This window comes from Acartia tonsa, chromosome 7 (genome assembly GCF_053477335.1).
Source record: "Acartia tonsa isolate MP-2025a chromosome 7, ASM5347733v1, whole genome shotgun sequence".
Taxonomy (NCBI): Eukaryota; Metazoa; Arthropoda; class Copepoda; order Calanoida; family Acartiidae; genus Acartia; species Acartia tonsa.
Window position 1 is genome coordinate 8,338,215 of NC_137266.1, and position 14,371 is coordinate 8,352,585.

At 37.1% G+C, this 14,371-nt stretch overlaps 1 protein-coding gene across 1 annotated transcript; it reads right to left on the reverse strand.

The window, feature by feature from the left end:
- Positions 1-249: 249 nt before the first annotated feature.
- Positions 250-2,794, reverse strand: LOC145324770 (6-phosphogluconolactonase-like). The gene is made up of 5 exons (XM_080167397.1): positions 2,682-2,794; positions 2,214-2,338; positions 1,591-1,836; positions 915-1,421; positions 250-404 (listed from the first exon to the last, which is right to left on the reverse strand). The coding sequence occupies exons 1-5, from the start codon at positions 2,749-2,751 to the stop codon at positions 312-314; spliced, it is 1,041 nt and encodes a 346-aa protein (XP_080023523.1). The 5' UTR covers positions 2,752-2,794; the 3' UTR covers positions 250-311.
- Between the last annotated feature and the right edge of the window lie 11,577 nt (positions 2,795-14,371).

Sequence of the window (14,371 nt, forward strand, 5' to 3'; positions counted from 1 at the left end):
TGACAGGTTGGTTATAGAGCAGATCTTTGGTGGTTATAAAAGATTTAAATTATGCAGAAAATCACAAAACGTTCTTTTAAAAATATGAATATGTCTTTCTTTTAAAGAATGACTGGCATAATTGATATAGGGAATCTTCACAAAAAAAGGCCTTTTATCTCTCATATGAGACAAGATATCCTATTTTTAATGTACATCAAGACATATTGAGTACAGTATGGCTTTAATTCTAAACAGAATAAAAACAACAGTTCTTCATAGTTTACTAAAAAATATCTTTAACAGATAAACTAAAACAACAAGAACAAAAATTATTCATAGAACATAATGAAGGCAGGTTGAGTGGGAGCTTCAACAACTCCACCAGCAGATAGCATTCCACTCACTGGATCTATATTCACCACCTAAATAGTTTTTGATTGTTAATTTATTGATTAAACTATTTTTTTTATTGAAATACCTAACAATTTAACTTAATAACTAATTATTTACTTGTTTGTCTATATTTTTCAATCTATATCAATTGTATATGTTGTTTATTTATATAAAACTAGCAGATACGTCCCTAGAAGCCTCTCTCTAGGAACACTTAGGTCAGGGAGGGGGGGGGGGGGGGTGAATTGTCGACCACCCACCAATCCATTTTTTTTTAAAAGTAAAAGAAAAATTTTATGGTTGTTATCTTTTTTATTGGAATTGAAAACATTTCCTAGACCTATAAGAAGCTTTACTGTAAAGATAAACCGTATAGGTTTAGTGGTTAGCAAAATGCATAGCTACAGAAAAAAAATCTTGTAGTATGTAAAAGCTAAAATAATAGAAGTATTGATTAAAGCATCTTTTAATGTTCATATCATATCAATATCTATTAATATCTATATAATTGAATCGTCTAACATTTACAAAATTTAAACCTGAATGCTCTCTCCAATCTTGTCAGCTGCCAGCATTATGTCCTCCTTGATATCAATAGACCTTGGCCAAGTACCATCAAGTGCCAGTTCTTGGATCCTTGTCAGCATATTGTTCTCCATAGAGTAGACAACTACAACACCAACTCCTCTGCTGCTGGCATAAACATATCCATTGTGAACAAGAACTTCAGCACCTTTATTGCCATCAGCTGAGGCAAACTGGAGGTCTTGTGTCTGCTCCAGGCTTCCATCAGCATTGATGTTAAAAACAAGAACATGGCTTTGAAGTTCACAGGCAACAATAGCAATATCTCCACTGAGTGCCATGTGACGGGGTCCAAATCCGTACCCAACAGCAGTTGAACTCAGGTGGGTGAGTTGACCGCCTTCAATTCTGTACGTGTAGATGGAGTCACAGCCCAGATCAACAACCCAGACAAAGTCACCCATGATGACAATCTGATGGGGATGAGAAGCATCTCTACATCCATCTCCATAGCTCAAGACCTTAATAATTATATGTTTAATAATATTGTCCTGCCTTGGACCTTAGCATTTAAACTAAAAACAAATAAAACTTCAGCTTTAGATTTTAACCACGGCTACTATACTAGATGTGTGACATTGATATTGAAAAAAAGGGAAATGCCATAAAAAAACAAGTTAAAAATTCAACCTGAACAACATGAGACAGACTTCCATTATCCATGGCTACAACAGTGACAGCCCCGCCTCCATAGTTGGCAGTGATGGCTAGGTTCTTCTCAGCATCAACCACAAAGTGGGCAGGATAGACACTCTGCAGGCTCAAGGATTCTGTTCTTGTCAGCTGCCCATTCATGATCTGCCACTTGCTGATGGCTCCACCATTTTCTCCATTAAAGTCTCCAACTTCATGGGTTGCAAAGAAAGAGTCTCCAACCTGAAATAATCATCAACATTTTGAAAACCACCAGAGACGAATTTCCATTAAAATAATATCAATCTCAAAAAAATAGGAATCTGAAGGATTAAGACAATTTATAGATTGATAGTTATCCCCAATGAAGATATATTTTTAATAAGAAATATTGGTTCAAAAGTATGGACACTACTAGTTTGAAATAATTTAATCAATTTTAGATAAAAGTACCCAACGTTTTTGGGCCAATTATATGGGCGTGGTTATAAAACTTTGGATACTAGTGTAACCTATACTCCAATATCCTCTTCTTCCCTGAGAATTAATTAGGGACATACAGATTGACGGTCATATCCTAGGCATAGAGTAGAAGCACTTCTAATACATAAATCTGTGACCTGTTGAAGCCAGGTAAGATTAGGATCTACAGGCCATGAAGCTCCTCTGCTGAGAATTCCATCAGTTAGGGTATAGCTAGCTATTTCAGAGCTATAGCCGGACACCAGAGCTTTGCCACTTGCAGCTATAATTATTTTAAAAAATATTTTATAATCAATAACCTTTAGGTTTTAGGTTTTTAAAAATTATTAAAGACTTTTCCTTTAACATTAAATATGTTACAATTTTGAAAACAATGTTGCAAAGCTTCCCTTTAACTGAAATTCAAATACTGTGTTCAGAATGATTTATAATTTTTTATTAAGTAATACAGAAGAATTGTTGATAAAAATTAAGATAAGGTGTGGTTTTTTTCTTATGCCCAATCTCTTTGGGAGACTTAACCCTATAGACCATACTTCTAAAAACTACCCTTCCATATTTTATACTTTATTACTTTATGAGCCAATTATTAATTATTATAATACCTTTTGAAATGACTTTTGCCTGGATATTTGCCACAGCAAACACAAGGCACAAAGCAACCAGGACCTTCATCTTGGGACAACTAAACTTTTCTTATCTTTTTCTTATTAATTTTGATAATTTAATTAGGAGATAATAATATGATTTTTTAAATTTTCTGGGTTAACTATGTACATGTACTGTATAGTACTGGTCAAAGTAAACAAGGAATACAACATAAGTCAGACTTGGCTTTTGATTCCTGTAAAATTTAGGTATGATTTATAGTGATCGTAGCATAATTGTTACCAGAAAGTATGAAGGTCAATTTCAAACATTTTGATTTTAACTTGATATGATAAATTTCTTTGATATAATCATTTTATTCATCTGATTTGTTATCCCAATAACCTTTAAAACATTTCAGAGAAGCTCTACCTATGTTATATGTAATTGGATAGTTTTGTGCTATTTCTCCATTCGAATACAGTGCTTCCTCTGATGGTATTGGTAAAGGTTTTTATAATAAATAGGCTATTGTTTATTATTATGCTCATAGTCTATGCTTCATTAACCCTTAACGGTCGGGGGGGGGGGGGCGTTGAACGCCCCCCCATCCGGTTTTTTCTATCTCATTTTCTGTGTGTGAAAGATAAAGAGCCCAAACTGCTTGACTTTTTAAGTATGGGTATGACACATAACTGAGAGTTGGAATTTTTTGAATATCTCCATCCTGGCGGGCACAGGATGCCAGCAAACCTGGCAGGGTCATCCAGGTAAAGAACAAAAATTTGTTTTTGACTTAAACAAAGCATTTTATCTTACCAAAATACTAAAATATCCTCTAGTAGTATATCCTCATATTAAATACAGGTGTTCAAGTCAATTTCAGGTTCCAGGTATGATCCAGCAGGTCCTGATCCTCCAGGTCTTCAGAAATCTTTGAAATGCTCCTGTGGCCGCAATTTTTGACTTAGAGACTTCAAATTAAAAACTTAAGCTTTTCTTACATGTCTACATAACATATTAAAATTTCATAAAGATCCGCCGCCGTTTTCTCGCCGACCGCCGACTGCGGCGGCTGGCAGCTGCCAAGTACAGCTGAAGCCGCTAAAACTTATGTTTTGATATTTCAAATATAAATTTAAATAAAAATAAACATTTTCTGCAAAAAAAAATTTCTTCTAGCTTTAAAAATAAAAAAAATTACAGCCGCTTGAAATTTTTAAGTAAAAAAGGACCTAAAAACAAAGGTTGTTGAATAAAAGGGTGAAGGAAGCGAAAATTGACCTTGACTTACTTAAGGTCGGAAATTCACCATAACACAGGGGACTTGCACAAAAAATTTTAGCCCTCTAGCTCTAATAGGAACTGAGATAATGAGGGGGGGCGTTGAACGCCCCCCCCCCCCCCCCCGACTGATTAAGGTGCGGCAAGGGGCCCGACTGTTAAGGGTTAAGGAAAAGTAAAAATACACAGATATTCAACTTTTATTTTGAAAACGGACGCCTTAAGTAAGTTTTGGAATAGTTTCAGACACAAAACTGATTGTTTGACATGAGTAAATAACTCATTAACAAAGATGACAATAATCTAAGGATTAAAAATATTCCTCCACGAACTTTAACAATTGTAGAGTATCAGTAACCAGAATATGGATTAATAATGTAAATTTGTTGTAAATTGCTTGAATATAGAATACTCTTTGAACTTAATAACATAGAGGCATCAACAAAATCAAATAAATGAAATTATAAAATCATAACAAAATTAGCATTCAAAAAAATTCAAAAAGTAACAATGATAGCTAACCGATACGGATATTTGAACGTACGTACGGAACCTAATAAACATTACAAAAAAAAAAATTTTCCCTCGAAGACGACATCTTTATCTTCTCTCAGAGACTTTGAAAAATAAAAAAAATATTCTTTAAGTTAATATGATAAAAAAAAACTTTTATCATCTTCATTGTAAAGAATAACCATTATGGTAAAAAAACATTTTCATAGATATCTTTTGTCTGCTTCTAAATTACTTTCTGCTACTTGGCTGTGTTAATATAAGCGACACCATTGGTTGATTTTTAATGACCCAATGGGGAGATACAGTTATTTAACCCTTTCTTCCACTAGTGTTTTACTCTAATATCTAAAGGAATAAGACAATAAATGCAATGAATTAATGTACATCCCCAATGAAGATAAACAAAGTCACCTCTCCTGTAGGTTAAGATTATTGGTTGAAAAATTTGGACACTACAGTTTAGAAACCTTTTATTAACCCTAACTTTTTTTAGGGAGTCAAACCCAACATTTTGGTGTTAAATGTCCCTAATTTGTTGATTTGTTTAGGATAGGGAATTCGACCCTTTGCCCCACTCCCCTTAAACCTCTCTGCTAAAGATACAAAAGCTAATTTAAATTTTTAAATATTACATTTTATATATACTTAAAGAGAAATCTTTAAATAATACAGTTTTTTTACTATGGAAAGTCCTTTTACACATCAAATTTATATTTTCATAATATATTCCATTAATGCTATGTCAAATTTGAATTCCCCAAAGAAATACATATTGACACAAACATTATTATAGAATGTAAATGAAATCTAATAAAGATTATAAGAATAGTTATTTCTCGCATCGTATTATAAACAGCTTTCCGCGGATATAGAATGTACAATTATTAGATTAAAACCAGTTTTTTAGCCCGAGATGCCGAAGACACGGGATAAAAAAACTGGTTTTAATCTTATGATCGTACATTTCTATATTCGTAGAAAATAATAATATATAATACGATGTTAGTTTTTCGTATTGATAAGAACCGGTTCCTATCCACCGGATTCGAATGAATACGAGATAAGTATTTTTATGGAAGCCTAGAGATCTTAAGGGATAAGACAATGAAGATACTTTGATGTACATCCTCAATTATGATATACAAAATTCTCCCTTCAGAAGATTAAAATTATTGGTTAAAAAGTTCAGACACTGCTAGTTTCAAATAACCATTCAGTATTTTATAAAGTGCCCAAAGTTTTTAAGACAACAAATGAAGGAACTTGTTTAAAAAAAACTTTGATTACTGCTAAACTTAGACAGTTACACTAGTACCTGAAGTTTTATAACCACGTTATCTCATTTGTTGCTTAAAAATTTGGATACTTAGCTAAGGGTGTTATTAGGTAAAATGTCGCACCTTTTTAGTAGCGAAGCTACTCTATAATTCGAAATGTCCGTCCGTCCGTCTGAGACAGAATAGGGGAAACGTGGTTTTCTTGGCCCCTATTAAAGATAGACAGCTTAATTTTGTTGACAACAATCCCATTATTAAGGAGCACAATTAACTAAAAAACATCAAGGGTAGTCGGACCGCTTTTTATCAGGTTTTAGGCTATTTTTGTATATTTCACATTTTTCTCCATATCTTCAGTGTTTATGGACCAATTAAAAAAAAATTTGAGTTATAGATATCAAAATTAAATTTCCCGTCGTTTACAGAAAACAACCATGACGGCCAGACTGCCATTTTGCAGGTTTTAGGCTATTTTTGTATTTTTCTCCATATCTTCAGTGTTTATGGTCCAATTTTCAAAATTTTTTCAGTTATAGATATAAAAATTTAATTTCCCGTCGTTTAAAGAAAACAACATAATTCTCCACATATTTGATGTTATTGGTCCAATTTTCAAACTTTTTTGGGATATCAGTATCAAAATAATTTTTCCCATTGAGAATCTTTTATGTAATTTACTTTGACCGTTGTCATCATACAAAATAAAACAAGGTTTCGTGTTTATTTTCTCCAATAAATCTATTCTTGATTTTAATAAATATACTTTAAATCTACTTTTACGTATTCCCATCCACGATTTTTTGTCCTTCGCTACTTTTGGATGTTCTCATCCTTGTTTTTAACAAAGTTGTGAGAAATCTATCTTTTTTTTCACAATTAGTACACCAAAATGTAGCAATACAATTCAAAAAGGTTAGGTAATGTAATAAAATCCAGGAATCCAGGATAAGACAATGGCCGATATATTGATGTACATCCCCAATTATAATACACACAATTAACCCTTTTGTAGATTAAGATTTGTAGTTGAAACGTTTGGACACTCAACTCAATGAACCAACTAATTAAAAGTTTTAAAAAAGTCTATAAAGTTGTTAAGCCAACGAATAAGGAAACGTTATTATAAAACTTAGGAATATGCAATTATTTGTTGTTTAGTTTATTTACAGTTTATCTCTCTGCGCAATACAAAACTTGATTCATTCTCTTTTTGCGAATTTATTTCAGCATCATAAATTTAAATAATAAAAGATTTTCTATATTTATGATCTAAATTCAATTTTGTACAAACATTTTTTTGTGTGATAAAATTGCTTGTTGTAGTCTTGACAAGAAATGAAATCAAGTGTATTTCACTAACTAAGTTTTGAAAAATTAGCAACCAGAGATTTTAGTCAAAAAGGGAAAGGGCATTAGCTGTATATTACTATAGTCCCCAAAGATTAATAATAACGTTTTCTTATTCGTTAAATCAACAACTTTGGTGACTTTTCTTTGATTGGGTGGTTAAGTTTAGTGGCCAAACGTTTCAACCACTAATTGTAATCTACAGAAGAGATAATTTTGTGCATCATCTTTGGGGATATACACCAATTTATCGGCCACTGTCTTATCCATTTAGATCCTTGGATTTTTGTTGTACTTGCGTGCACAGGGATTTGCAAGGGGGCTTGAACCTATGATGGAGGAAAAGATAATTTCTTTATTTGTAACTAGCAGCTACACCCCCTAGATCGGTTCTATACTATAAATTTTATTTTTAAAAAGAAAAGGTTTACCTTTTTTGCAGGCTTTTTATTCCAGATAAGGTGTATGTATTCCCGGCCTCTCCCCATAAAAAGAATATACACCTTATCTAGACGCATAAGAGGCATTACTTACAGTGATTGGCCAGAACTCTTGGTTCAGCCAATCAGACACATAGACTAAAAGACATACAAACATTCTGTAACTTTTATTTATGGACATCAAGAGATATTTCCCATCTCGACAAAAAAATCTCATTATGGACGTTATGGGTTAACTATAAACATTGGGCCTAATCATCTAAAAAACTTCCATTGCAAAATCTAACAATTAGTAAATAGCTTAAAACTCAACATTTTTAAATTTGAAGATTTTTTTGAATTTATAGTAGAGTAGAGATTTATATATGTATAGTTTTTTCTCGTATTCATTCGAAACCGGTGGATAGGAACCGGTTCTCATCCATACGAAAAAACTATGTCTAGCATCGAATTATATCCAGCTTTCTACGAATATAGAAATGTACACTCATAAGATTAAAACCAGTTTTTTTAGCCGGTGCCTGGTTTTAATCTCATAATTGTACTTTCTATATCTATATCTATAAAGCCATTTATAATACGATGCGAGAAGTAACTATTAAAGCTTTCCCTATTTGTCACAGGAATACTCATGGAATGCTTTGTCATAAATTGACCATATCTATCCGCGTGTCTACTTGATTTAATAACTGCAAAGTCGCTGAACAAGCAACAAACACAAAAACTTCACATGAACATGAATTGAAGGAAATATATTCTTTAAAAAAATCTTAATTGATATTTTTGTATGAAAAAAATTATCTATTGCAAAAATGTGTTTTTTTTCTTCTCTTAAAAACAAACGCTTTAATATTTCTTTCCTGGGGGTCCGTAAGTTAAAATATGTATATATTTGACTTATCTTTTTTGGTGGTTACTCTATACTTAGAGTATGAATGTCCGTACAAAATAAGTTTTTCAAAGTAACTCTTAAATTAATAGGATTATTGTAACTAAACTAACGATAAGATCTATCAAATAAGGACGTACGAACAGACAAACGGACGGACATACGGACCGACCCTTATCATAGAATAGCTTTACTTTTTTTAAAAAGTTGCCACAATCTTAAATTTTTTTCTTACTTCACATTTCTGTCCCAAAACTGAACTACAGCCATAGTGAGTAGACATTTATTTGGGATAAATTTTGCTTATATTGTAGTCAGGGGTCGGCAGCCGCGCGGCTGAGGCTGAAGATGAGTGTAGCTTTAGTTGACTGCGGCTCTTACTATGGCTTCCTGCTGTTTAGTGAGGTTGTGAGGTTTAGACCTTGGAGTCTGATGTTAGCTGCGGCTTAAGGTGGCTTAATGAATTATTAACTGCAGCAGCTGGCCGGGCCTTTGTTGTTATGCATTCAAAATTCAAACCATATTTCTTTAATTAAAAATGGATGTAAAAAATCAACATTTATTAAAATTTATTGAAAGTAAAGCTTTACTTAATATAAATTATGTCCATTTTTCAGTAGAAGAGAATCTTATCTTTGATTGAACTTCATAATAGTGGACCTGTCGTTTTCAAACCTTGCATAAGGATTTCTATAATAATACGATACAATATCTGAAGTCTTAAATAAATCCTTACCATAAAAGTATTATTTCAATTATAAACCCCAGTGGCTGCGCCTCTATTTTATAGGGTGTAAAGAGAAATGAAAACCTGTCGGAGACTAATATGAAGCGTTTAAAAAGTTAAAAATCAACATGTTTAAAATGGACTTACGGACTTTCTGGTAACGATTATAGAGTTACTTTGCTTTCTAACTCGTACCTAACTCCTATAGGAATCATCATGCAAAGTTTGAAATCGATAGGACAATTCTAAAATGCCTAAATTAACGAATAAAAGATATCTATCTCGGACGGACGGACGGACGGACCAACCCTAATTATAGAAAAGCTTCGCTTTTAAAAATGAAGAATTCTACAAATATCTTCTAAAATATACAAAATTTGAACAAAATGAAAATAGAAATAAAATTTTGTGTATTCTGTTGTAAATATTATACAACATTAAAATATATAAATTTAGTTTACAGATTTTACATCAAAAGTTTAAAATTTTGATCCCTTTGGTTCCAAAACTTTTAGCTCTTCTCTCTCTCTCCATCTTTTTCTCCTTTTTTACTCCTTTTTTTCCCTCCTTTTCTTCTCTCTTCCTCTCATATTTATGTTTACTTCAATATATATCTTCCCTAAACTTCCTCTGGACCATAGAGAAAAAAATAAAAGAGAGGAATCGAAGCAACTAGAAGATGAAAATAGGCAGTGGGCCTAGAGGGCTACTCAGCGTTGTTGCCGCGCTAAAATTTATTGCTATTCCACTACTTTTCAAATGGGAGGATTAAAAATTATTAAAACAAGGATGACAACATCCATAAAAGCGAAGCACTGAAACGGTAGGACAAACGGACATTAACACTTGTATAGTATCTGAACTAAAAAATCGGAACATAAATGTATAAATGTCGAATCAAAATTGTAGGTAAATTTGTTGAAAAACTTCTTAAAAACAGGATAATGTTTATGGACATACTTACATCTTTGGACTTGATTATAGAGTTGCTTTGCTTATAATATTGTTCTTTGTTGTCCCAGGAATCAATATACCAAAAATCAGATCAAACGGATAATTAAAACACTTGAAAATTTGTTGTTAAAAAAGTAGAAAAATCAACATGTTTAAAATGGACGTACGGACATTCTGGTAATGATTATAGAGTTGCTACGCTTTCTAAATCGTACCCAACTACTACAGGAATCATCATGCAAAGTTTGAAATCGATAGGACAATTCTAACATGCCTAAATTAACGAATAAAAGCTATCTATCTCGGACGGACGGACAGACAGACGTACGGACGGACGGACGGACCGACCCTAATTACAGAAAAGCTTCGCTTTTAAAAAATATTTTTTTACTTTTTACTATTTCCATATTTAGGGCAAGAATATTAGATTAGATATTTTCGTTTTAATGTTTTAATTAAAAATTACATAGAATTTTATTTTTATTTAAAAAAATTTGTTCATGAAAGATGAATCCTTCTATTTCTAAAAAGGGGGAAATTTTTTTCATAATGAACATTCAGCTGATTCTGACCGCCCACGGCTGTTTGCTAAATATCGCTTTTCTTTTTATTCACATTATTATTTATGATTGACTTACAAAAAGCCCTGGGCGGTTTTTGATTTTCGTCTGCTTCTAAATTTAGGGATGGGGAAGTAGTATTTTACCATGAAAAAGGGGTGAGTATTCATTCTCTTATCCTTTTTCCTTATGCTCTGGACCTATAAGAAGCATCACTGCAAAGAGAAATAATATCGTTCCAGCAGTTAGAGAGATCCTTTGATACGAACAGGCAGACACATAGACAGACAAATATCATTTATACATAGAAAAGAAATTATATCTATAATACAAAGTAGCTTGATGTCTGTCCGTCCGCCCGTCTGAACCAATCGGATTCTACTAATTAGGGTACATACCTATTGGTCCTGTGGTGGTTTTAAGCTATTTTCTTGGGGGGTGTGAAACCCCTAACTCCCCCCCGAAACAAAAAAATCCCCCCCCATTTTTTTTAAATTTTGAATTTAATACTGGGGCAGATCCAATTTTTTCCCCGAAAATTTTGAAATTGATACTGGGGCAGCTGCAATTTTTTCCCCCGAAAATTTTGAAATTGATACTAGGGCAGCTCTTTTTTTTTTTTAATTACCTCTTGAGCAAAGCCCCTAGAGGCCAGAGGCGAAGCCGCTAGTACCTTATATATTGAATATATTATCCTTGTGATAAAAGTCAAAGATTGTAAAACCAAACCTTCTACCTTTACTACTGACATGTACTCAGGAATATAATGGATGAAACAATTAAAATAAAAAAAATGTGTAAAATCAAGACTAGAGTTATTGGTGGAGAATATTAGACACTGTTAGTTAGTACTACCCAATCAAGATCAAATATAAACACCCACAGAAATTGAACAATGGGCAGGGATGAAGAAAACCACATCTAAATGTGTTTATGATTCTGTGGTAATACGACACCCAGACGGACAGGCAGTTTACAGAGTTGCTTCGCTGTGACTTATGATAACAAACCCCCTGCACTAATCTTATTATATCACCATCTATCTCATGACCGCTGTTGACCCCGCAACCCAGCGGTCAAACTGGCCTGCCTAAATGTGGGGAGGGGACTCAAACATGCAGTGATCACGCGCTATTCACGCGATTATACAACCGGGAGGCGCTGCCTCCCCCTTTGCCACCGCTGCCCCCACAGCCTGTCTACCGCCGGGAGCTAAGCCCTAGCGTCCCACACCCCCTTCAAACCTAACCATTGTTATAATCTGTTGTATATATATAGTAAACATTCTCTGTAAATATTATTCAGTTTAAATATATAATTTCTGTATGATTGAATCCTGCTTGTTTGTTTTGGTAGAATAACTAAAGGCTAGGGCTCGTTGAATCCGAACTCGTTACCCTGTGGGCCGAGAACGCTCGGCTTACCAGAACTTGGTGTCAGCGTGTTTCAATCGAGCCTTACAGAAACTAGCCTATTCTACCTCTGATTGGACCCTTTGGCAAGTAAGGGGACAATCAGCCGCCAACTGAGAAGCCAACTGACCCATGAGACGGCCTTTTTAGGTCGAATTTCCATCATTTTGAACGCAATATGTGGGCCTCTGGCCTACGGCAAGCAGATTTAGCCTGCTAAAAGCGCCAGTTAAGACGCTTTTTCCGTGCCGTGTAGGAGTAGCGCTAGGTGCGCAGCCACGGCAATCGGATAATTTAGCTCAGACGGCTACAGAACTGAGTCTAAATTGGCAAGTGTAGCTGGGACAAGCCCCAGGACACCCAGGCCAAACCTACGAGACAGACAGCTGGGTGCTGGTCTCCTTAAGAAGGCAATGTGTGGCTGCGAAGCTTCAGCACACAAGTAAGCCCTACCACTGCGACGGATAGCAGATTTTGAGCCACAGGCACGGCAGGACGGGACATTCCCTGCCGCTGCCTCCCAGGATTCGAACCCGAGGCGCTGCAGGACGGGCCATTCCCTGCCGCCATTTTCGGGATTCGAACCAGCGGCGCTGTAGGACGGGTCATTCCCTACCGCCGTCACCCCTCTGAACCTTGCAGGACGGACATTCCCTGCTGCCAGTGCTTCCAGAATCGCACCTAGAGCTCCTAGTGATAACAACACATAAGTGTGTATAAATGTCAACCAAGTGATAAAAATAAATATAAAATTGTTGACCCAGTGATAATTAATAAGCTCTAGTGATTCGAAGCTACCGTCTAAGCCACCATGGTAAGCGATACCACCATAGCTGCGGTTCGGCCACCACCGAAGTTTCTGCCAACCCCAGCCGAACGAGAGGCCCCCTTGTCTCAAGGGCAGGACCTCCACTTCCCCTGCCATGTCAGGGTGAGGTTTTCTACTCCTGACCCTGCCCAGCATGTACAGGTTGATGCCATGATCAATTCTGGCAACCGTGTACCAGGGTCTGCTGTAATTTCTGAACACCTCATGCACGCGATGGGCGTGCAACGCATGTTGATTCCGGACAACACCCAAATCCTGACTGCTAACGAGGAAGGCCAGCCCCTCCAGGTAATAGGAAAATTAAAAGAGTTATATATGGCAGTCTCACACACCCTTATACTCCATCTATACCACGTGACTGTGGTCCGGAACCTCTCACACCCTCTGAACCTAGGAGGGTATTTTCTCAAGGAGTTCGGAACTAGGCTCTGTTTCGACATGCAACCACCTTGCTTGTGGGTGCGTGGGGAGTTTATCCCACTCCGTGGCGTCCCCATTGACCGGGAGACAGCCGAGAGAGAGCTAAGTTATGAGGGGCCTCTGCAAGGCCCCTTGCCAGAGCAGCCGCGTGTGGTTGAGAAAGGCACACACTGGGTGGACACTGAGCTCAACGCACACAAGGGGGCCAACCTGCTAGCCATGGGGTTGCCCCCAGTGCCCAAGGTGCCAAGGGAAAGCCTGCCAACAACGTTCCCTGAGATTGCCAGCCCTCCAGAGCCCATCTTCTCCGCCGACACTTTCATCAACGGCCAGCCGTGTCCACCTGGCCCCCTCTACCTGGGGCCCCCGGCCAGTCAGCCAGCCCAGCCTGAGCCCAGACCCGTCAAGTCGCGGTCTGAGGCACCCGGAGCCACACTCAACTCCCAGGCATCAGCCTCTCCCGGCGCCGAGCCCGTCAAGTCGCGGCCGGACGCCCACGGAGCCAAGGCTGGACCCAGCACCTCGGCCTCTCCCAGTACCGAGCCCGTCAAGTCGTGGCCGGACGCCCTCGGAGCCACCCCTGGCTCCAACACGTCAGCCCCTCCAGAAGCCGAGCCCGTCAAGTCGCGGCCGGTGGGTCCCGGAGCCAAAGCTGACCCCGCACCAGCCACGTATAGGCTAAGCGCTGTCACTCCAACCGATGGCCAGCCACCCCAGCTCCGCACAGCCAAGCGGGTGGTCCTGCCTGGCCGTGGGGTCATGGCAGTCCCTGTTGAGCTAGTAGGCCATCGCACCAAGGATGCCATCCAACTAGCTGCCCCAGAACAGAGGTTTGGGGAGGATCTTGTCATCCCAGAAGGCCTGTATGCCCACAGGCCTGGCTCCGCCACTGTGTTTCGAGTATTGGTAGTAAATGAAGGGGAGGTGCCCCTCCTGCTGGACGCTGGCCTCCCAGTGGTTGGGGAGCTGGTCAAGCCTGACATACTAGAGGTTTCTGATACGCCTCCCCCGCGCCTCCACTCGTTCCAAGAGCCTGCTGAGCCCCCAGAAAT